This window comes from Sciurus carolinensis, chromosome 3 (genome assembly GCF_902686445.1).
Source record: "Sciurus carolinensis chromosome 3, mSciCar1.2, whole genome shotgun sequence".
In the NCBI taxonomy this organism is placed as follows: Eukaryota; Metazoa; Chordata; class Mammalia; order Rodentia; family Sciuridae; genus Sciurus; species Sciurus carolinensis.
Genome location: NC_062215.1, coordinates 108,338,933 through 108,361,468, shown reverse-complemented (window position 1 = coordinate 108,361,468; position 22,536 = coordinate 108,338,933). Strand labels below are relative to the sequence as shown.

The 22,536-nt window shown below is 35.8% G+C and overlaps 1 protein-coding gene across 5 annotated transcripts in view; it reads left to right on the top strand.

Moving 5' to 3' along the window:
- Positions 1–22,536, top strand: part of Acvr1c (activin A receptor type 1C) — a 77,860-nt gene that overhangs the window by 41,680 nt on the left and 13,644 nt on the right. For 3 of the 5 annotated variants that reach the window (XM_047547068.1, XM_047547071.1, XM_047547070.1), the window contains exons 3-6: positions 11,168–11,407; positions 16,779–17,009; positions 19,536–19,703; positions 20,633–20,789. In XM_047547068.1, coding sequence (XP_047403024.1) covers positions 11,168–11,407; positions 16,779–17,009; positions 19,536–19,703; positions 20,633–20,789 — 796 coding nt within the window. The remainder of the gene's footprint in view (positions 1–11,167; positions 11,408–16,778; positions 17,010–19,535; positions 19,704–20,632; positions 20,790–22,536) is intronic. The other 2 variants (XM_047547069.1, XM_047547072.1) reach the window with 2 other exon arrangements.

Below are 22,536 nucleotides of genomic sequence, written 5' to 3'. Positions count from 1 at the left end.
ATCAAGTTTCAAAGTTATATTTATGTATTCAATTAACATTTGGACTTGGTGTGGGAAAGAACTGACAAAGGACGTTGTTTAACTCCTTGCAAATTCCAATGCTATCTGAATTATTTTTTTTTCTAATGAAAATTGAATGAACTTAAGGTTAAAAATGACTATCAATAATTGTTTCAAAGACATCTGGTAGCTTTCAACACCTACTTAGTAGAACCTAGATTTTTAACTGATCTTATAACTGTCCACTTAACAGACAATATCTTCAGCTGCTCTTTCAGCTAAGGTTGGCCATGAGACTTGAGTTCTGGTTGACGAGGTGAGTAGTAGTGCTTTGGAGAGCTTCTGAAAACGTCCATTAAAACAGAGCTGCAGAGCGATGTACCATCCTCCTCCATGTTGCCTGGATGTAATGGTTGGATTTCTGATTTGGACCTCAGGGTGATGCTACACTGTTGAGATGGCAACAGGGGAGCTGAGAAGAGTCTAACTCTGACAACTTCATGGAGATACCAGCTAACATAGAACTCCCATCTTCAAATTCCTTTTACATGGGAGAAAAAAGAAATTTCTATTTGTCTTTTTCTGCTACTCACAATTAAATCCAATTCTAATTAACATACAAACAGCAAAACAACTCATCCAAAGTTTGACCTGCCTAGGGCATGTATCCGGCCCACAGACAAGTTTTATTTGATCTCTTTATTTGATCTCAGTTTTTGGAAAAGAAAATGAATATGGTTCTAATGTTAAAATTTTGTTTATAATGTTAAAAAATATTAGAGGCTACTATAGTCTAAATAGTTGTGCCTTTCCTTCATTCATATATTGGAATCTTTGGAGAAGAGATTAATTCATGAGGGTGGAGTCTTCATGAATGGGATTGGTGCCTTTATAAAAGAGGCCTACAGGAGTTTCTTTCATCAGGTCACAGCAAGAAGGTCCTACCTGTGACCAGAATGTGGGAGCTCATCAAACATGGAATTTGTGCCTTGTCATTGACCTTCTTAGTTTCCACAAGTGTGAGAAACAAATTTATATTGTTTACAAGTTTTTAAAAAATAGCAGCTTAACCTTGATTCTTGACTTGTCTTGAAAAAGCGAATTTGGCATCCCCGAGGTGTCCCTTATGGTATCAGTTGCCCAAAGATGAATAGTAACTGACTTTTCCTTACTGGACATAGGATTTTCCTATTCTTTTATTCACTCAGTATGTATGAAGCTTATGTTCACTGTTCTAGAATTCTCACTGTCAATAGTTTAATTTATTCTCTATTTTAATATGGTTGAGTTTTTCTGCTTGATATAATTTTATACCATACTTTTTTCTCAATATTAAAAACAATCTTTTTCTATGTGAAGTAAACATTTTGTCGCTTATTCTTTAATAGCTGAGTTATGCTTCAGTTTATAATGAAGGATTTCATCAAAGATATGATGAGAAATAGCTGTGATATCAAATAGCATCAAGAACACTCTACAATTGTTTTTTTTTTTTTTTTTTTTTACGTTTACATAGGGTAATGATGTTTATTTTATTTTTCCCCTCCCCTCCACCCATCCCACCCCTCTTTTCCCTCTACACAGTCCTTCTTTCCTTCATTCTTACCGCTCTCCTTAGCCTAACTCTAAACCTAACCCTAAACCTAATGCTAGCCCCTCCCACTCCCCATTATATGTCCTCATCCGCTTATCAGCGAGATCATTCGTCCTTTAGTTTTTTGAGATTGGCTTATCTCACTTAGCATGATATTCTCCAATTTCGACCATTTGCCTACAAATGCCATAATTTTATCATTCTTCATTGCGGAGTAATATTCCATTGTATAAATATGCCACCGTTTCTTTATCCAGTCATCAACTGAAGGGCATCTAGGTTGGTTCCACAATCTGGCTATGGTGAATTGAGCAGCAATGAACATTGATGTGGCTGTATCTCTGTAGTATGCTGATTTTAAGTCCTTTGGGTATAGGCCAAGGAGTGGGATAGCTGGGTCAAATGGTCTTTCCATTCCAAGCTTTCTGAGGAATCTCCACACTGCTTTCCAGAGTGGCTGCACTAATTTGCAACCCCACCAGCAATGTATGAGTGTTCCTTTTTCACCACATCCTCGCCAACACCTATTGTTGCTTGTATTCTTGATAATCGCCATTCTAATTGGGGTGAGATGAAATCTTAGGGTAGTTTTGATTTGCATTTCCCTTATTACTAGGGATGTTGAACATTTTTTCATATATCTGGTGATTACTTGTACATCTTCTTCTGTGAAGTGTCTGTTCATTTCCTTAGCCCATTTGTTGATTGGATTATTTGTATTCTTCGTGTAGAGTTTTCTGAGTTCTTTATAGATTCTGGAAATTAGCGCTCTATCTGAGGTATGGTTGGCAAAGATATTCTCCCACTCTGTAGGCTCTCTCTTCACATTTCTGATAGTTTCCTTTGCTGAGAGAAAGCTTTTTAGTTTGAATCTATCCCAGTTGTTGATTCTTGCTTTTATTTCTTGTGCTAGACTCTAGCCAGAGCAATCAGACAAACCAAAGAAATTAAAGGGATACGAATAGGAAAAGAAGAACTCAAACTATCCCTGTTCGCTGATGACATGATTATATATTTAGAGGAACCTGGAAATTCCACCAGAAAACTTCTAGAACTCATGAGTGAATTCAGTAAAGTAGCAGGTTACAAGATCAATGCTCATAAATCCAATGCATTTTTATACATAAGTGATGAATCTTCAGAAAGAGAAATTAGGAAAACTACCCCATTCACAATAGCATCGAAAAAATAAAATACTTGGGAATCAATCTCACAAAAGAGGTGAAAGACCTCTACAATGAGAACTACAGAACACTAAAGAAAGAAATTCAAGAAAACCTTAGAAGATGGAAAGATCTCCCATGTTCCTGGATAGGCAGAATTAATATCGTCAAAATGGCTATACTACCTAAAGTGCTATACAGATTCAATGCAATTCCAATTAAAATCCCAATGATGTACCTTGCAGAAATAGAGCAAGCAATTATGAAATTCATCTGGAAGAATAAAAAACCTAGAATAGCTAAAGCAATCCTCAGTAGCAAGAGCGAAGCAGGGGGTATTGCAATACCAGATCTTCAACTCTACTACAAAGCAATAGTAACAAAAACGGCATGGTATTGGTACCAAAATAGACAGGTAGATCAATGGTACAGAATAGAGGACATGGACACAAACCCAAAAAAATACAATTTTCTCATACTAGACAAAGGTTCCAACAATATGCAATGGAGAAAAGATAGCCTCTTCAACAAATGGTGCTGGGAAAACTGGAAAACTATATGCAATAGAATGAAATTAAACCCCTATCTCTCACCCTACACAAAACTCAACTCAAAATGGATCAAGGACCTCGGAATCAGACCAGAGACCCTGCATCTTATAGAAGAAAAAGTAGGTCCAAATCTTCAACTTGTTGGCTTAGGATCAGACTTCCTTAACAGGACTCCCATAGTACAATTGTTCATGAAAATTTTCCAGCATAAGGTTATGGAGTTTGGGCAGGGAAGCTGGTTATTTATAGGGTTAATTTTGATAGAAATTTATGTTTAATGCTTATACTAATTACAGTCCTTCATATGTAACTAAACTATTCAACCAAAACTTTCAAGTTCCAGACATCTTTGTTTCCATTTTTCTCCTAAAAATTCAGTACTTGAAAGGTAAGTTTAGAAATAATTTCTGTTTTTTCCTTTTTGATTTCAATTATTTTAATAATACTATTATATTGCCAGGTGTAGTGATGCATGCCTGTAATCTGGGTGACTCAGGAGGCTGAAGCAGGAGGATTATATCAAAGCCAGCCTCAGCAACTTAACAAGACTCTGTATCAAAATAAAAATTAAAAGAACTGGCAATGTAACTCAGTCATAAAGCTCCCCCAGGTTCAATCCCCAGTACCAAAAAAAAGAAAAAAAAAAGTAATAGTATTATATTATTATTAATTTAAATAATTAGTGTCAATAAAATGAATATAAGCACAATGTTAAAATGTGGGTGCTTTGTTAACTTCAGTACAATTCTCACCTTCTCAGTTCTGTTCTCCATTATATAAAAAGAAAAAGGAAGATTAATCATTTATGTTAATGTATCATGTATATTGATTAGGAATATGTATAAATTAGACTTCTGTTTCAACCAAACCACAGGTTTGCTTCTGAAGGAAATAAACTGCCAAAACAGAATCAAATTTATCAAAAATGAGTAATTTTAAAGGGTGCTGTAATTTAAAAAAATGCAGGCTCAGAAAGTGAGTGTGATTCTTTTGGGAGTTTAAGTCTTGTTATCTCCATTCCTTTAAAAAATATCAATTTTTGTTTTTAACATTCTTCTGGCTTTCTATTTGAGACACAAATTCTTTACTGTAGTCAGAATAAGGTGACATGTGCACGCTGAGAAATGCTCATGGGACCCCTTGTGGAATTGTTCTGCCATCACATGAACAAATCCATTTATAGCTCACTCTCTGAGGATTCAGTGCACACCTGACAGGTGTGCCAGACAGGCTTTTCTTTCCCTGTAAAGTGAAAGGTGCTATGATTTTATATTTTGGAAAATGCTCTGAAGTATAAGCAAACAAAGAAGTCAAACTTGTGTTTTGAAAGTTTAATATAGGAAGCATTTCTTGTCTTCAGAAAGAAATACACTGATTTAGGTTAGGAAATTCTGTTCATAATGATGTAATTGGAAATTGAAAGTGAAATTTATAACAAAATTTAAATTGAAGATTATACATTATGTAAGACTCTACTCTCTCCAAGATGTAAATGCTATTGTGTTTTAACTCGAATATGTTTTGGGTGATTGTTACATGCAAGACATTTTGAGCTAGGTCAAAATTGATTATCACACATCAATCTTTTCCAAGTGAACAAGCTGCTTTGTGTGAATATATTAGCTGTGGAGGAAGTTATACTAGTATAGGCTTTAGGACGGAGAAGTGTGACTTTTTCCTTGTCATCAATATTTAAAGTACCTTCACTGAACAAGGCTCTCTGCCATGAACTGGGGAGACAAAGGTGTGAGATATGAATGTGGCTTTCAAGGAACTTTAATTTTTTTCCCATATAAAGCTTTGATTTAAGGAAAGAAGTCTAAAATATCCTTTGGATAATCACCATCTAATTTCTTTACAAACGTATCATTTGAGAATATGCATTTTGATGACAGAGATGAAAAGACTATCATTTTACTGCTTTGAAATAAAGGAAAACTAGTAGTGGAACCTATTTAAATTCTCCTTCCTACATTTTATTAATCTCATTTCTCCCGGAGTGAAAGTTCTTCAGACCTTTATGTCAATGATTATATTTTTCAATCCAATATTCTTATAAAAATTATGATTATTAAGTTCAGATTTAATGGGTAAAAGATTTGCAGCCTTTTGATGTTCTTCACATACTCCAGAAAACTGGCACCACAAAGTGAAACTGTTCTGGAAATATTTTTACATGCCTTGCTCCCTGTGTGCTATAACATTGGGAATTTTGGCCAGATGACGACGATGTGCAAATAAACACTCATAGACTGAGCACTGAACAATGGAATGGCCCATCAATAGCTCATTTGATTCAGTTAAAATGTAAAAAATAGTTGTTATGTTATTTCTGTTCCTGTCATGGCTTAGTTGAATTCTAATTGAATCAAGATTATAAAATCTTCTGCTCTTATTTAGTACATGAGGTCAGTGTTGATCACAACATTTTTGACCTGATTATCCTTGATGTGTGCAAAATGAAGACCATTTGCTCTTTCCTATATTAAAGAACCTTGGAGGAATCTAACCAAATTAACTTGTAACTGGATTATATCTGAGGGATCTTACAATGGTCACCTTGAAGAATTAGGATAGACAAGTGGGAGGTGGGCGAGTGTAAGTGGAGTATCTGCCTGTAATCAGTGAGCATAAAATTGCATGGGAGGTGACAGGTTGAAAACCAGCATTTGGGACTTAGCTCCACAGCCTTGTTCAGTGAAGTTCTCAAACTCTTGATGACAGGGGAAAAGTCCAAAAAAAATCTATGCTAGTATACCTCCACCCCAGCTAAAATGTTCCTTGAACAATTTCTAACTTCTCTACAAACATGTTAATGAGCGATTTCTCATTGCTTAGCATGTCACTGTTTTTGACAAAAGAAAATATTCCTTTTGCATCAACGTGGAAGCTTTTATGACCTTAGCAGTAATAGATTATTCTGTTTTAGCTGCACATATTTTTTTAACTATTATTTTACCCCAGAAGCCTGAAAAGTAAACAATGTTCCTAAGTCACAGACTTGTATCACAGAAGGTTTATAAGGAAAGTGAATGGACAGACATGATCATGTTATTCAATTGACCATGGTGGCATTTTTTCCAGGTGCTGGGACAAGCACAGAAACATCAGAAAGCGCCTCTAGCAATATTGTCTTTTGGTTGATGTATTACCTGAGAACATTCTGAAGCCATGAACTGGAAAAATAAATGTTCCATTGTTAGGGGTAGAGTCAGGTGAGAAGACAATTAGTTGAAGATGTGATAGTTACACATTCATGAACTGAAACTAGAAAAATTGATCTTTTCACTTGGGAAAAACCTTTAGTAAAAGGAGGAGTAGTTTCAGTGCTAAATTGGCCTATAGTTTCTTTAGGGGTGTTTTGGGCTCTTGTGAGTTTCTGTATCTACTTGTTATAGAAACTTCCATGAAGGAAGCACAAAACTTTTACAAATTTGTACTTTGGATGAAGAAGTCTGTGTCCTTTTCCTGGACTGTGTCTTAGAAATAGCCAGAATATATCTCTTCATTCTCTATTCTCAAAGAGTGTCTACACATGGTTTGATTGTGATACTTCAGTTTTTAGTCTGTTGAATAATATTCAAATATGGTAGGGGAACATGCCTGTAAATTGAATGCAGGTATTGTGCTAAGAGATGTTCAAGCCAATAAAAATCCAGTGTATGAATTGTTTGAAGCAATTAATCAAGTACATACTTCCACTTAATTCTAAGCCTTCTCTTCATAATAACATATGCTAAGGAAATGTAAATTTATTAAGCTGAATGCCATTTAAGTCTCTTAGGCATCAGTACTTTTTAAAAATTTTTTGATAAAAAAGGATAAGAGGTCAGAAGGGGAGGAAGCATGAGGATCCTGCCTACATCGTTTCATCTTTTTCCTTTCATCTGGATGAGTTTGCCTCCCTGGGGCATGAAATAAGAAGTGGCAAGGAGCGGAGGGAGTGGTGAGCTTCTGGGAGGAGCTGAAGCACTGAACTAATTCTGAACTTCATGTGGGCAGCAGCCACCATCAGGGGCTTTCCCCACCACCAGCTCCACCCAGGCTCTAGGGAAAGTTGCAAAATCCACAGTGATCTATTGAATTTTTCTTTCTTTCCTTCCTCTTGCTTTCCCTTCCTCTCTCCTTCCTTTCTCACTTCCTTGTTTCTTCCTTCCTTTTTTCTACTTTGCTAATAGTCAGCCTTCCATGTCCGTGAGTTCTACTTGCACAGATTTAATCAACCACAGATTGAAGACATCAGGAAAAAAAATTCCATCTATACTGTACATGAACAGGCTTTTTTCCCTCATTTTTATTCTCTAAGCAGCACAACTGTTACATCGCATTGACATTGTATTAGGTACTGCAAGTATTCTAGAGAGGAATTAAAATATATGGGAGGTTGTGTATAGGTTTTATGCAAATGCTACAGAATTTTATACAAGGGACTTGAGCATCCTTGGATTTTGAATCCCTTGGCTATCAAGGGATGGCTATATTTCCTTTCCTTGAATTTTCTTGGTTTGACATATTCTGGGGGAGATATTTGTGAGCTAGTCTCTCACACATCTGAGCTAATGCTTTCCCCTCATTTCCCCATTCTCTTCTATTTAATTTACGATGGCATGTAGTAACTTGAATTAGCAATGCAGGACTCCCCACACCTCACTTTTAGAATTTAACATATTCTCTCATGGAGCTTTTATTCCATGGAAAATGCATCTCAGTGGGCACAGAAAATCTCCCCAATTAGAAATAATCTAATAAAAAGAGTTCCATGATCAAAATTGTGGAACCTGCTAGAAAAATAAATAAGCCCATGAAAGGTCACTATTATTACAAGTATTCCATGCTGTATTATTGTCCTCTTTTGCCATAATTTATTGAGTGTAGACTATACTTTTTCTTCATTTCTCTTCTATGGAGATTATAATCAACATTTGGTTTAAAGCATAGTTTTACAAATATTTGCTTTTAAAATTGCCCAGTGTTTGAGGGTTTTTTTCTGGATGGTTTTGCTAGCCTTTTTATAGCTGATTAATCTTTATTTTTTCCTTACTAACTGATCAGTAAATTTGTAGAGTGCAAAAGTAGAAACATTGCCCATCTGTAATAAACATCCCTGAGAGCAGTGTGCCTTCATGGAGATAATTCTATTCTCAGGGTTGCTGACCTTTTACCTCTTTATTAGTTGCTATAGTGATGATTTTAGCTTTGCTTAATAGTGCTTTACTAAATTGCAGACAATCAATAAGCTTTTCCAGGCTAATGTTTATATTGGTAGTTTCTAATAACACACATCAAAATAAAATTGACCTATATAAATGTGTCCAATAGTGGAATTTTATTCTTAAAAACATGTTTAAGTGTTTTAAATACAAAGTTAATGCAGAGGGGAAGCACATTCTGTGACTTTCTTAGACTATCTTTGTAAGGACATAAAAATATAAATGGTTTGAAAGATCACTGTAAAATGGACAATAATTTTTTTTAATAATAGCAAACTTTAGAAGTTGCAAGAACCATGGTTAATGATTTCCAAGGCAAAGCCATCACAGAACACTTTCAGCAACTGCCAAAGAGCTCTCAAGGCCAACCTTTCCTCCTATGAATCTGTACAACTTCTAATGCTTCCAGAGGAACACTGAAACCTCGGGAGGAAAGGTGATCAGTTAAAGTTCATTAGGCCGAAGAGCCTGGATTATGTTTCCAAAGTTCACCTCACAGTTTTGAATCTTCACCTTACTGATAATAGATAGACTAACAATTTTTAGGATTATGATGAAACTTTTTTAAACTTATTTTTGAGGAATTTAAACCTTTTTCCCATAGAATTATGTGTTTTCATATTTATGTATTTTTCAACACATAAGTGAACTCTAAGCACTTAATGCAAATAAGCTGTATAGCCTTACGACGAACAGAAGGAAGTCTGAGGAAGAGTGTAATCCACAAGGCTCTGGCCTCAGTCATTTGTTTAGACTGTAAGGTACAGGGGTTATGCTGTTGCTTTTCAGATATGGCCTTAAGACTGACCCTCTCTCTGGCCTGTAGAGTCAACTAGGGGCAGGGAGCAGTTTGGAGGAAGAAAGAGGCAGCTCACAACTGAACCATGATTTTCTCTCCTAGTGACTGCATTCTTCTCCTTAATGTTTGAGAACTCGGGTCTCCGCAATTCGGATCCCATGTTCTATTGAATACATCCCAAGGCTTACTAAAAACCAACACTTCTGATGGTAGTACATGGGGATAGAGAAACTCATGCCGAGTCTGTCTTTAGTGAACAAGAAGGAAATGAAAGTGAGCCAGTTTCAAGTGTCAAAATAACTTTTGAAAACACTGGAAATATCTGACATCATAGATTCTTCATGGATCTTTTTCTAAATTGAAAAAAGATTTAAGTGCAAGATGAAGTTTAAGTAGAAAATTTGGCTATATGTGTTTTAAAATTAGAGTTGTAAATTTAAGTATATCCTTATGTTATTTGGTCTCAATGATCACATTCATTTTTTAAAAAATATTTTTAGTCATAGACGGACATAACTTTATTTATTCTTTTATGTGGTGCTGAGGATAGATCCCAGTGCCTCACACATGCTAGGCAAGTGGTCTACCAATGAACCACAATCTCAGACCTTGCATTCAATTTTCTAAAACAAAAAGTTTCATCCCTTCTTTATTAGGAACAATTCTGTCCTTTAAGAACTATTTCCTGATTATCTACTATGTGTCAAGCCCTGTTGTAAACACTGGGGATGTGGTGGAACAATGCAGGCAAACTTCTTCCTCACACAAACCTTGTGTTCTTTGCAGAAAATCAGATAATAAATAAACAAATATATAGCATGCCAGGTGGTGACCTGAACCACAAATTAAAATTAAGTAGGACTAGAGTGTGAATGGAGGAATAGGAAGAAGATGCTATTTCAGGAAGGATTGTCACCCAAGACCATCGGTGCTGACCTTATTGGTTTTCTGTTGTCCATTCCAACAGTGGCTACTCAGAATGAAAGTTGGATCATATCTATTATTGCTTGAAACCCTGCAATTGCTTCAGCTTAAAATGGAATTCATATCCTCTTCTTAGCTTCCAAGACTCCACATGAGGTTTCCCTGTCTTACCTCTCTGACCCCATTCTCTCTTTCTCTCATTTACTGTACTCCAGGCATATATTATTCCTGAATACAGTAATAGGCTCCCACCTCAGGGCCCATTACACTGGCTTCTGGGTCTCTACAATTCCTTTGGTTGCTGTTTCTTTGTTTCATTCACCTCCCCAGAGAAGCCTTCTATGGCCAGGAAGTCTAAAATGGCATCTTGCCATCCCTTTCTCTTCCCTGCTTATTTATCTTCATTGCACTTATCCCTTCTTACCTATGGGCTACATCTTTCTGTGCTTAGTTTTGTGTATGATGAGAACACATGCACACGAGAGCAGAGATTTGACTCTACTCACCATTGTATCTGCAGCACCTGGAATAGTGGCAATACATTTGCAAGAGTCAGATTATTATTTGTGGCATGCACTAATAAATGCATGTGCTCTAAGAATGGGCTGCTGAATAATGGGGACAGAATAATAATCATAAAATGTCAAATGCTTTGAAGGTTTAAACTGAAATGCTAATGGTTTTCCATGGTCCTTATTCTACTTCCCAGTGTTACTGATAACTATTCTTCGCAGTAGCCTAATCTCAACTTCCTTTCTAGGCCTTTGCTTGGATTAAAAAAGTCTTTGATAATGAACATAAGTGCATACTGTGTAGCTGCATAGTCTACATGTGAAATTTTGGTGGTTGCCTTTCCAGTTTCTTAAATATTTAAAATGGGTTGCCTTATTGTTGTATTCTCTCTCTCTCTCTTTTTTTAACTGCAGCATCACCAAATACCCCAAAACTTGGACCCATGGAGCTAACTGTTGTTATTACTGTACCCGTTTGCCTCCTGTCCATAGTTGCCATGCTGACAGTATGGGCATGCCAAGGTCGACAGTGCACGTACAGAAAGACAAAGAGACAGAATGTAGAGGAGCCACTCTCTGAGTGCAATCTGGTAAACGCTGGAAAGACTCTTAAAGATCTGATTTATGATGTAACTGCCTCTGGATCTGGCTCTGGTATGTGCCCATTGTTCATATTTCATAAGAAAACTCATATTTAAAAATAAAATTTAAAAAAGATTTTTTAAACAAACAAACAAACAAAAAATGCCCAAATATGATTTCCATCCTTTAAAATGCTTGATGAGGTACATGGTGAGCTCTGGTATAAGAGAGCGTTTGGCATTAGATGAAGAAAAAAGCTATCATGGCCCCCAAACCTTCCCAAATTGCCTTTTGCAGCTTTGTATGTTCAGATTCTCATTTTCATGTTCTTTTAGAATTCATTTCTAAAGCAAGAAATCAATTTCTCTTCTCTCCTTCCTACCTTCTCCCAATATGGTGAATAATAATCACTACTGCATTCCTGGTACTGTCTAATGAACACAGGAGAGTTAGGGTTATTATATTTAAGGCAAAGGAATCCTGGGGGAAAGAAGTTAGTTATGCACAGGAGTGTTCTTTGAGACTTCTGCTTATGGTGATGAAGGTCTTCAGAATCTGTAGGCACCCCCTGGAATGTGTGTGTGAAGTTACCAGGGAGCTCACCTGGAGTTAAATCAGCAGTATGTTCTGAAAGCATAGTAATGGGAGATTAAAGGGAGCAGCATAGCATTTCTGTGCTGGCTTTTGATACTTAAGGTTATATGACAACTCTTTTCCTCTTCAATGGACTCCAGAACCCCTGGTGAAGCAATTTAAAGTGTTAGACGGTCTTATGGTCTAAATGAGTCTTTCTCATCATACAAAGCATTTCAGGGTGACGTAACAGGTTTTCCCCATTGTAACAAACTCCCTACAATCGTAGGGCTTTTCCTACTTTCACATATACTTCCAGAAATCCTGCCAGTATTCATCTTACAGAAATATGAACAAGGGTAAACCAGATGAGCCAGAAGCCCCTACATCTCTTCTTGCTTTGGAAGGATCATTAAGATTACTACTCCAGTGGATTTTGAGGAAATCCCTGCCAATGGCCTTTTGGAGCATCCAGGCAGGCCCAATTAATGAAAGCAGGTGACTGCAGGGTGATAATGTCCACGTGAGCACCCATGTTTAGCACAGAGTCGCCTTGGATTCATTGAAAAGAAAAGCATAATTATGGCATCTGGAGAGCAAAGATATTTTATGGATTCTGGGAATAAGAGTACCTGCCCTCATCTAACCAAAAAGTTTAAATGTTTACACTATCACTGTACAAATCAAGTAGCATGTATTCAAAGGAGGAAAACTTGAAAGAAAATCTTGAAAATGCAAAGTTTATTAAACTGGAATCTAGATGAAATTATTGGATAGAAGACTGACATTCTTTCTTTAAAAGTAACACTTGTTAGGATTCAATACTCTTTCCTTCTCTCAATATTACATTTTTTTGTTCTTTTTCTTTTCTTTTTTTTTTTTTTTTGGTGAGACCCACCATGTTGAGTGTTTTTGAAACTGGCATTGTTTTAAGCACAGAGAACTCTGATTTGTGCCTAACTTCTCAAATACTTTGGCAATTTCTTTGTAAGATACAAATGATTACATGATCATCTATTTAATCTCCACCCAAACATTTCAGTTTATCTGAAAATGTTGGGTAGTAATTGTATTTTGGAGCTACTTTATAAACATGATCAAGGTACTTTCTGTCAACTATAAATAATAGATATTAAAACTGGAGATTGGATATTTAGTTTAAAAAGTTGTCATGAGCCAGGATATAAAATTAAAAAAAAAAATGTATTAAGGTTTTCTGAGTGTGTGTGTGTGTGTGTGTGTGTGTGTCTTCAAATCTAGATCTGTGTTTATTGACATCTGCACTTTCTCCTTTTAGATTATTCTAAGATCTCTTGTAGAAATGAAGGAAGTGAATATACCCAAGCAGAGATGATTCCTTTAAAGGTCAAATGAAGGAGTTTTGGGCATTTTTAAATTTTTAAACCATAGCCAGTTGCATATATTTGGTAGTGACCACCAGCTAAAAGTAGCTGATGGTCTCTCTACCTTTGATAATCAGAGACTGGGTCTATTCACTGCAAAGCTTCTATCATTAGAGCTCGCTGCTCCATAGGGAAACAAGAAATTCTACTTCCTCTCTGCTTTTCTTAATTGGTCAGTGATTTTAAATGTGAGGCAGTTTTGTCAGCTGTTAAGAAACAAAAATTGTGAAGTTTATCTCTGATGTGATCAGGGACAAATTTTGAAGAGATATGTAATATCTGCAAGAGAGAAAAATGGACTGATGTTTTATTGAACCATCTTTGAGAGTAGATTGTGTCTCAGGTGGATTCTCAGAGACTAGGTAAATTGCTTCTTTTCTCTAGGTGTAACAATTCTGAAGGATGGTGACATAGGCAGGCATCATATCAAGAATAGATGCAACAATAGGTGTTGGCAAGGATGTGGGGAAAAAGGTATTCTCACAAATTATGGAGCTTCCTCAGAAAACTTGGAGTAGACCCACCATTTGACCCTGCTATCCCACTCCTCAGTTTACACCCAAAGGATTTAAAATCAGCATACCACAGTGATGCAGCCACATTGATGTTTATAGCAGCTCAATTCACAATAGTTAGATTGTGGAACCAACCTAGATGCCCTTCAATAGATGAATGAATAAAGAAACTGTAATATATATACACAATGGAATATTACTCAGACACAAAGAAGAATAAAATTATGGCATTTGCAGGTAAATGGATGAAGTTGGAGAATATCATGCTAAGTGAAATAAGCAAATCCTCAAAAAAACCACAGGTGGAATGTTTTCTCTGATAAGCGGATGCTGACACATAAAAGGGATTAGGGGAGGTGACAAGGGAAGAATGGAGGAATGTTGGATTGCGTAGAGGGAAATGAGAGGTGGGGGAGAGAGGGAAGGAAAGATGGTGGAATGAGACAAACATCCTTACCCTTTGTACATGTATGATTACACAAATGGTGTGACTATATTGTGTACAACCAGAGAAATGAAAAGTTGTACTCCATTTGTATACCATGAATTAAAAAAATGCATTCTGCTGTCATGTATAACTAAATAGGACAAACAATTTAAAAAAGAAGATTACAATAAACTTACAGTGTGAGGCAGTCTATGTTCCTCAAGGGAAATTTCTAGATGTATAATATAAGAATTGCTCTGATTAATTTTAGTAGCTGCTTTGAAAAATACTGAGGCAACTTTAGTTTTTACTATCTCAAACTCATTGCCCTGCTGAACACCTTACATGCTATTGTCTTTCTTCATCTCTGGTCTGTATCATTGATCATGTGTTTGATCAATCACAGTTTGAAAGAGCTGGTTTATCAATTTCTCTGTCTGTTTGTTACTGTGTTGTTGGTGATGATGCTTTGTGAGTGTGAGTTTGTATTGACAGTGAAGGGAGGGAGAGATTGAGATTGGGATTTCTCTAATAATTGTTACTTTCACTTTTAGTGGGTGGTCAAATAGTAAAATTGACTGGAACTTACAAAACCAGTTCTTTCCACTTGTTTCAAGGGGAAGGACTGCAGCTGTGTCCACTGGATGACAAGAGACCACCATGGAGGAGACCAGTGTTTAGTTCCAGGTCTGCCCCACACAGCAGCTGAGTCGTGGGCAGCTCTTTGATTTGTATTGGACTCTCATTTTCTTATCTCAAAATAATAAGTTTGAACCAAATGATTTCAAAACAATTTCCTGACTTTCAGAGCTTTGTGACTAATTGTTGAGACTAATGACAGTGAATTTCTCATTTGTGCCTAGTTATCCACAGTGGGTGGTTCTCATGAAGATGAGAACATCTGAATACACAGTGGTTCGTTTTTGGAGCAGGGGCTGAAGCCCCCAGGAGTTGCAGGGTTGTTGGTCCCTAGAGGTCTAAGTAAAGTGACAGTAACTAATCTGACTCTCCAGAATGCCTTCATTCTGTAGTCATTTAAACTACTTCCCCCCTATTTATAAAAGTAATAAATATCCATTTTGAAAATTATTTAAATGTTGAAAATGAGAAAGAATAATATTACAATTCACTCTCATTCCATGAAATATAAACAACAATCATAGCACTTAGCGTATTTCTTTTTTCAGTCTCCCTTCTGTGCATATTTTTAAAAGTAAGATACATGTGTTTATATGGACACAAATTACTATGCTGTTTTCATTTAGCAATGTAGCAAAAGTAGCTCCCCATATCATTCAGAATACCTCTTTATAAGCAGCATCAGTACTATTGGCTCTAAGAAATACATGCTAAGATTCATATAATAATGGCTAACCATTATTAAGCATGTAATATGCTAAAAAGTGTTCTAGGTGCTTAACATGTTTAAAAATTCTTATATTAACCCCACTGAATAGATAATATTATTGTATGACATTTTTCAGAGTAAGAAGCTAAAGTTCAGAGAGGTTCAACAATTTGCCCATGGTAACCAGGTATTGCCACTCAAGTTTGAATTCAGGTCTTTTTTTTTTTTTTAAGTTGGCAATAGGCCTTTATTTTATTTATTTATATGTGGTGCTGAGTCGAACCTAGTGCCTTGCATATGCTAGGCAAGCACTCTGCCTAAGCCACAATCCCAATCCTGAGCCCAAGTCTTTCTCATCTGTGCTTATACTATCTGTATTATATTTCACAATTTTTTCTACTCCCTGATACTTTTCCTTATTGTTTTCTAGAAATAATAATAATGTAGTCAACATTTTTACATGCCTTTTTATGCATTTTGAATTAAATATTTAGGATAAAATTGTGGAGGTAGAGTAATTTGTTCAAAGAATATAACTATGATATATACCATCAGAATATATTTTCTTAAAAATTCTTCATTCCATAGAAAATATATATATATTTATTTATTTATTTACTTTTGTGGTGCTTGGGATCGAACCCAGGGCCTTGTGCTTGCAAGGCAAGCACTCTACCAACTGAGCTATCTCCCCATCCCAAAAATATATTTTTAGAGTAACATCATTATCTCACTTGATTAGTGGATTTGATTCTTCATTCACTAATTTTAGTTTTGCTTGAAAAAGTCCATAAAGAATTCTTTTGCTTTCCCTGTTGTACCAGGAACCATATATTTTATTTTAGATGTAACAAAATATTTTTTTCCTTTGACTAAAAAGTAACCTGACTCACTTTCATTGACAGTTTGGGGAGGTTTGCTGCAGTTCTTGGAAATCATATTATTTGCAGCATAAAGCTATGTTCAGAACTATGGAAGAGAGATTCATATGTGCAATTAGAGTATTTTTTGAGCTTGCCTCAAAAAGTTAGACAAAATAATGCTTATTTCCTCAAAATTGATAAAATTATCAATTAAAGTACTTAAATATTTGCATTTTATGTGGAAATGGTGGTCACCAGGTAGTTCTTTTCTGATATTTGTTTTTAATGATAAATTCCACCTTGTTTTTGGTTAGGTTTGCCTCTCTTGGTTCAAAGAACAATTGCGAGGACCATTGTACTTCAGGAAATAGTAGGAAAAGGAAGATTTGGTGAGGTTTGGCATGGAAGATGGTGTGGGGAAGATGTGGCTGTGAAAATATTCTCCTCCAGAGATGAACGATCTTGGTTTCGTGAGGCAGAAATCTATCAGACAGTGATGCTACGGCATGAAAACATCCTTGGTTTTATTGCTGCAGACAACAAAGGTATTTTCAACCTAATTGGGTTTGGCAAGTAAAAATGTTACATCTGTTATTAGATGAGGATAAGTAATATCTTTGTTTCGATGAAATCTATGTAAAAGTCTAATTTATTTATTGAGGAAAATAAATCTTTTTCATAAAAAATGTACATACCCATACAATACAGCAGGATAAGGGAGTGATATAAAATTATGATGATGCAATATCCAGGTCAATGATGAAAATATTTAATGTCAGGTGTGGGGGAAGAAATAACTAACTAAAGCAGAAACCTCTACTGGAGCCCCGTCCTGGGAATCCCTGGTTTGCTAGGTTTCATATCCTTAGTTTTTCTAGGTTATGGAGGCATCTCTAAAGGTGGGGACATTTAGGTATATAGGGCAAAAAATGTCTTTGGGACTTTTGAATAGCAACTATTTACCAACCAGGATGGAAATATTTCAATAACAGGTTTAGACATGCCAATGAATGCTAGCTGAATATTTACCTTTGCTAGGACTGCATTCTTCTGTATAACAGACTTTGTCTTCAGGACTCAAGTTTTCAATGAATGGTGTCTGTAGATTGTGTTAGAATGGTGGCAAGCAAGACAGTTTTAGTGAAATCTGGTAGTATTATTTTGAACATGATTTATATCTTGAAGTTTAACACTTACGAATGACAGTGTTATTTTTTGAGTTCACTGGAACAAAACAGCATTGATTTTCTAGTATTTAAAAACAGTACTTTAAAATATTGCGTATATGTGTGATTAATCAAGAGCAGGGTGTAAAGTTTATGGATTACTTATTCTGTCTTTCTTCTTTATACAAAGCTCTGACTCATTTAACTATTCAACAAGGGCAAATGGGAAACAAAAGTGAGCAAAACTTGATTCAGTACATGTCTAAGTTATAACTCTAATCAGTAGTACTCATGAAGAATTTTGGCTCACGATTATAATCTCATTAACAAAAGGGTTAAAACAAATTATCTGTGGATATCAGGCATCCACCATTTCCTGTAAACATTGAAAATCTATGATTATTTTGATCTAATATAAACTTGATCATGAAAGTATTCTTTTAATTACATAGCAAAAGAGAGGCTTAGTATTTATTGTATATTTTGGCCACAACTATGTTTGCAGATGATTTGTCATTTCTGATTTGCTGGGGAGAGACAGAAAAGTCAAGATGAACTAAAAAAAAGTTATTTTCAAGTTCTTAACTACATATGTTTTGAAATTACATCCAGAGTTTTGAAAAGGAGACATTTCTCATTCAGCTATTAAGAACATTTCTTCCCCCACCCCAAATTTGAGTTGAGCTTTCTATTGGTTAGATGAATTAGCAGTGATATCAGTTCAGTAGTTATTGTAGTTATGTGGTTCATCTTGAATTTTATTCATGATGTTTATTGGATTATGAAACAATATACACAAGAGAGATCTTCCTTATTTTCTTGTTTAAATGGTTTGTCATACCCTTACTTGTTAATCACTTTGTACATAATACCAGATGGTCTCTACTATCACTTTCACCTTTATGAATTCATTTACATTTGCTACATTTTACAGTTTCATTCACTTTTTATTCAAGTGTCTGGCAAAGACATTGAGGTAAGAGGGCAAAGAGTTATTGGTGTCAATCAGGGAGGGTGTGACTAAGGGTGATTTTGTATGCGGCCAGTTCATTAGTGAGCTTTATCATGTTACACTGAATTTTGTATTCCTAGAAAATTTATTACTATCTGGGCTTGGAAATTAAATATTTGGAAAAAAAAGTAGTTCCTGTATGTAAAGCACCCAGCAGGAGAGGTTCTTAGCAAGCGTTCATGATAGATTCCTTTTCCTAAGTATCAGAACTGGTCAGGATTGCCTAGGTTATTGTAGACACTATTTAAAAGGTAAAGTCAATTCTAGGGACTCTAATTCATAAGGAAGTGTTAGGTTAATTCCTCTTCTGCTATAAGCCTTTTAAAAATAAGCTGTACTAGCTTTTGGTTAAATGAAGTCAATTATTTTAAAATGCCTAGAAATTGCATTTACATAGGCTTTTGGGGAAAATCATCAACTTCATATTTTGAAAGGTAAATAACATGGACAGTCTTAAAATGATAGAGCTTTTATGAGAGCAATAATACTTTGTGTAAATTTGTTGTAATTCTGACCTTTATTGCTACAATATTTCTTAAAAGCTTTGAGTAATGTATAAACATAACACAGAACCTAAATGCTCCTCTCAGTGGTCTCTCCTGTGATGTGGTTACTGTTGCCAGCAGGTTTTGATGAGAGGGAATAAGAAAGGAGTTGTTCAGTTGTTAGATTCACTGCCTCACAACTTCCTCTTTCTATGGTGGGTCTGATATCAGCATCTTCAGTAATTTATTGAGAATCTTTAGTAACTTGGACTACACATAGCACTACTGAAAGGAATTATCTTTGCTTTGTTAACAATACAGGTTAATTTTAAACAATGACATTTGTTAGAGGCTTTTGTCTTTTTTCTCAATATATATTTACAGCAACAAATTATGTTTTCCTGTTAGATAACGGAACATGGACTCAACTTTGGCTTGTATCTGAGTATCATGAACAGGGCTCCTTATATGACTATTTGAATAGAAACATAGTAACCGTGGCCGGAATGATCAAGCTGGCACTTTCAATTGCTAGTGGTCTGGCCCACCTTCATATGGAGATTGTTGGTACGCAAGGTATGTATTTCCTTTCAAAATGTTTTTCTCCTTGAGTATGAGGATAGACCACTAAGTTGGATTTTAGGATTTAGTTTAAAAATTCATTCATCTAAACAGGCACTGGTTCTCAAATTTGGACTCACGATCCCTTCACGCTCTTAAAATTATTGAAAACCCCCAATTTTTTGTAGGTTATATTTATTAATATTTATCATACTAAAAATTAAAATTGAGAAATTTAAACATTTATTTGCTCAAAAGTAGCAGTAATTAATTGTTAAATAAGTTTTTAAATGTTACATATTTTTTCTAATACAAAAAAACTAGTAAAAATAATGATTATGTTTTACATTTTTGTGAAGCTCCTCAATTTCTAAATTTTTTTAGCTGTTCTTTATTCAGTCTGTCCCCATGTGTTAGTTTGTTGGAGTGAAGAAAAGGTGGCATCACACAAGATAGGTAGTTAGAAAAGAGTCTGAAGAACCTCCAGGGATATTTAGGCTACCTTTGGGAACAGTTGGTGTAGATAGTTAAAGTTTAAAATTTGCTTAAAGAAAATATTTTCCATGTTCTTATGTTTATGCAGTAATAGTAATTCTTTCCCAATTTTTTCAAAAATTATTAGTGCCTGCCAATGTCACTTGGTGTCTAAGCAGTGAGGCACAATGATGAACAGGACAAAGCCACTGCTCTCATTCAGCTCACAGTTCAGATGAGAGAGCCAGATGCTGAGCACACACATAAACAGACAGGATAATTCAGGTAGTAAGGGAAAGGAAGAAAGCAAAATGGGTGCTCTGATGGACAAGAACTTGGAGTGCAGAAAGGGTGGCCATGGAGGACCTGTCTGAGGTGATGCTTGAGTTAAGTCTTCAAAATGATTCCTCTTGGAGGGAGTCCGTTTTCAGTAAAGAAAAAAATGAATATGCTTTTCCTATGCTTCATAGGTAAACCTGCTATTGCTCATCGAGATATAAAATCAAAGAATATTTTAGTGAAAAAATGTGAGACTTGTGCCATTGCAGACTTAGGGTTGGCTGTGAAGCATGATTCCATACTGAACACTATAGACATACCCCAGAATCCAAAAGTGGGAACCAAGAGGTAAGATGACTTCTAAAGCATACTAAGACTTATGATTGATCAAAAAAACCTGAAAACCTGCAGAAAACCCTGAAAGCTTAAAATGCATGTATAGAAGGCACAGGAAAGTAAGCTGAGTCATTGAGAAGTCAGAGGGCAGGCACAAATTGGCAATTTTGGCTATATAGACTGTAGCCATTTGGGTGCAGTCATCTGGTGAAAAGAAATGGTGATGTATATACAAATACATTATTTTTCATGTTTCACTTTCCAAGGATGCATTTTCCTACAGATAAGAAAAAAATGCTCCTTAACAGCATGTATGGCTCCTCTAATGCTTTATACCTCATAAATAAACTAAAATGCAAAACTAGTTCTGCCAGTTCAGGTTCTAAAAAGCAGAGAGAAAAATCAATATATTGAAACATAGGTAGGAACTCTATATAATACATAATTTTATGAACTATTTTATTCCCTTAAATATTTAAATATAGTATGTAACAATTTATGTATTACCTATAGTCCTATCGTGTACTTACCCTTAATTCTCTCAAAGTGATGTGTATTAAGATAACAAAATTTTGGACACAGTTCCCACTTTCAAGGGACAGAATCTCTGAAAATTAACAACAAACATTCTGTAAATGTGTAAAATACCTCCTATGGATTAGGACAGGCTCATGAGTAATGAGATTTCTGGTGTTTTTCTTGCTATAGCCAGCAGGTGGCTATGTGACCAGACTGCTTCCATTTCTTTTATGTGAGTTTCAGGTCTTATGCTACTGTGGCATAATTTCAGGGTTATTAACCTTGAAATCAGCAACAACCAAGATATCTTCCTGGAGTTGTCGAAGGTCCTTCAGAGTAGAGGAATCCTAAAGCTGGTATAGTTTAGGCTTAACCTCTTAGCTATACTTGAGATTTCAGGGTGGTACCTGTGCATCATTCCCTTGGTTCCCTGGGATAGTTTAATGAGGTCGCAGGAACACTTCAGGGCAATTTATTCAGAGCAGCCCTAGGGAACCTCTTTTCTTTTCCCCATAAAAAGAAAGCCTTAACTTTCTCATCAGACTGCCCCATGATAGGGATCCTAAGTTGAAGAAGCTTGGATGCTAGATTCCTTCAGAGGAGCTAACATTTTTTTTTTTTTTTATCTCCTTTGCAGTTTGGCTTATTAGTGGGGTTTCTTTTTAAAATGTAAGCCTAGAGAATCTTAACAAACTTCACTGTACTTTTAAAAGAGATAGGAGGTATTATATCCTAACTGCAATATTCTGGGAAATCTCCCAAATTTCCCTAAGACAACCAGACTTAGTCAGGTCCCATGGACTAGTGATTGCTTCCATTCAGTCCCATTCAAACGAGGCTACTGTTTTCTGGGCATAATGGAGTGAAGTTGCTCACTCAGAGAGGCATCTGTGGCATGCTGCTTAGGTCTGCATGGGAGACTTGGACCCAGAGTGATAGAAAAGCACTCTTGGTCCTCAGGGAGCTGCCAGAGGCAGCAAGCCATTGGTGGAGATTGCATTCCATCTCTTTTGCTCACAGAATTTCCCTGAAATTTGTATTTTCCAAGTACACTTGGTCTAGCTGCTGTAACACCAAATAGAGTGACCTCTAGTTCTATTCAAAATGTGTTTTAATTGTTGGCCGAGCTAATAACTGTATTATTTATATTTATCCTATGATGGTGCCTCGGACCTACCTTTAAAGTTGATGTAAGCTATCTTAATTTATATTTTGTATCAGGGTTTATTAAGACTGTGTT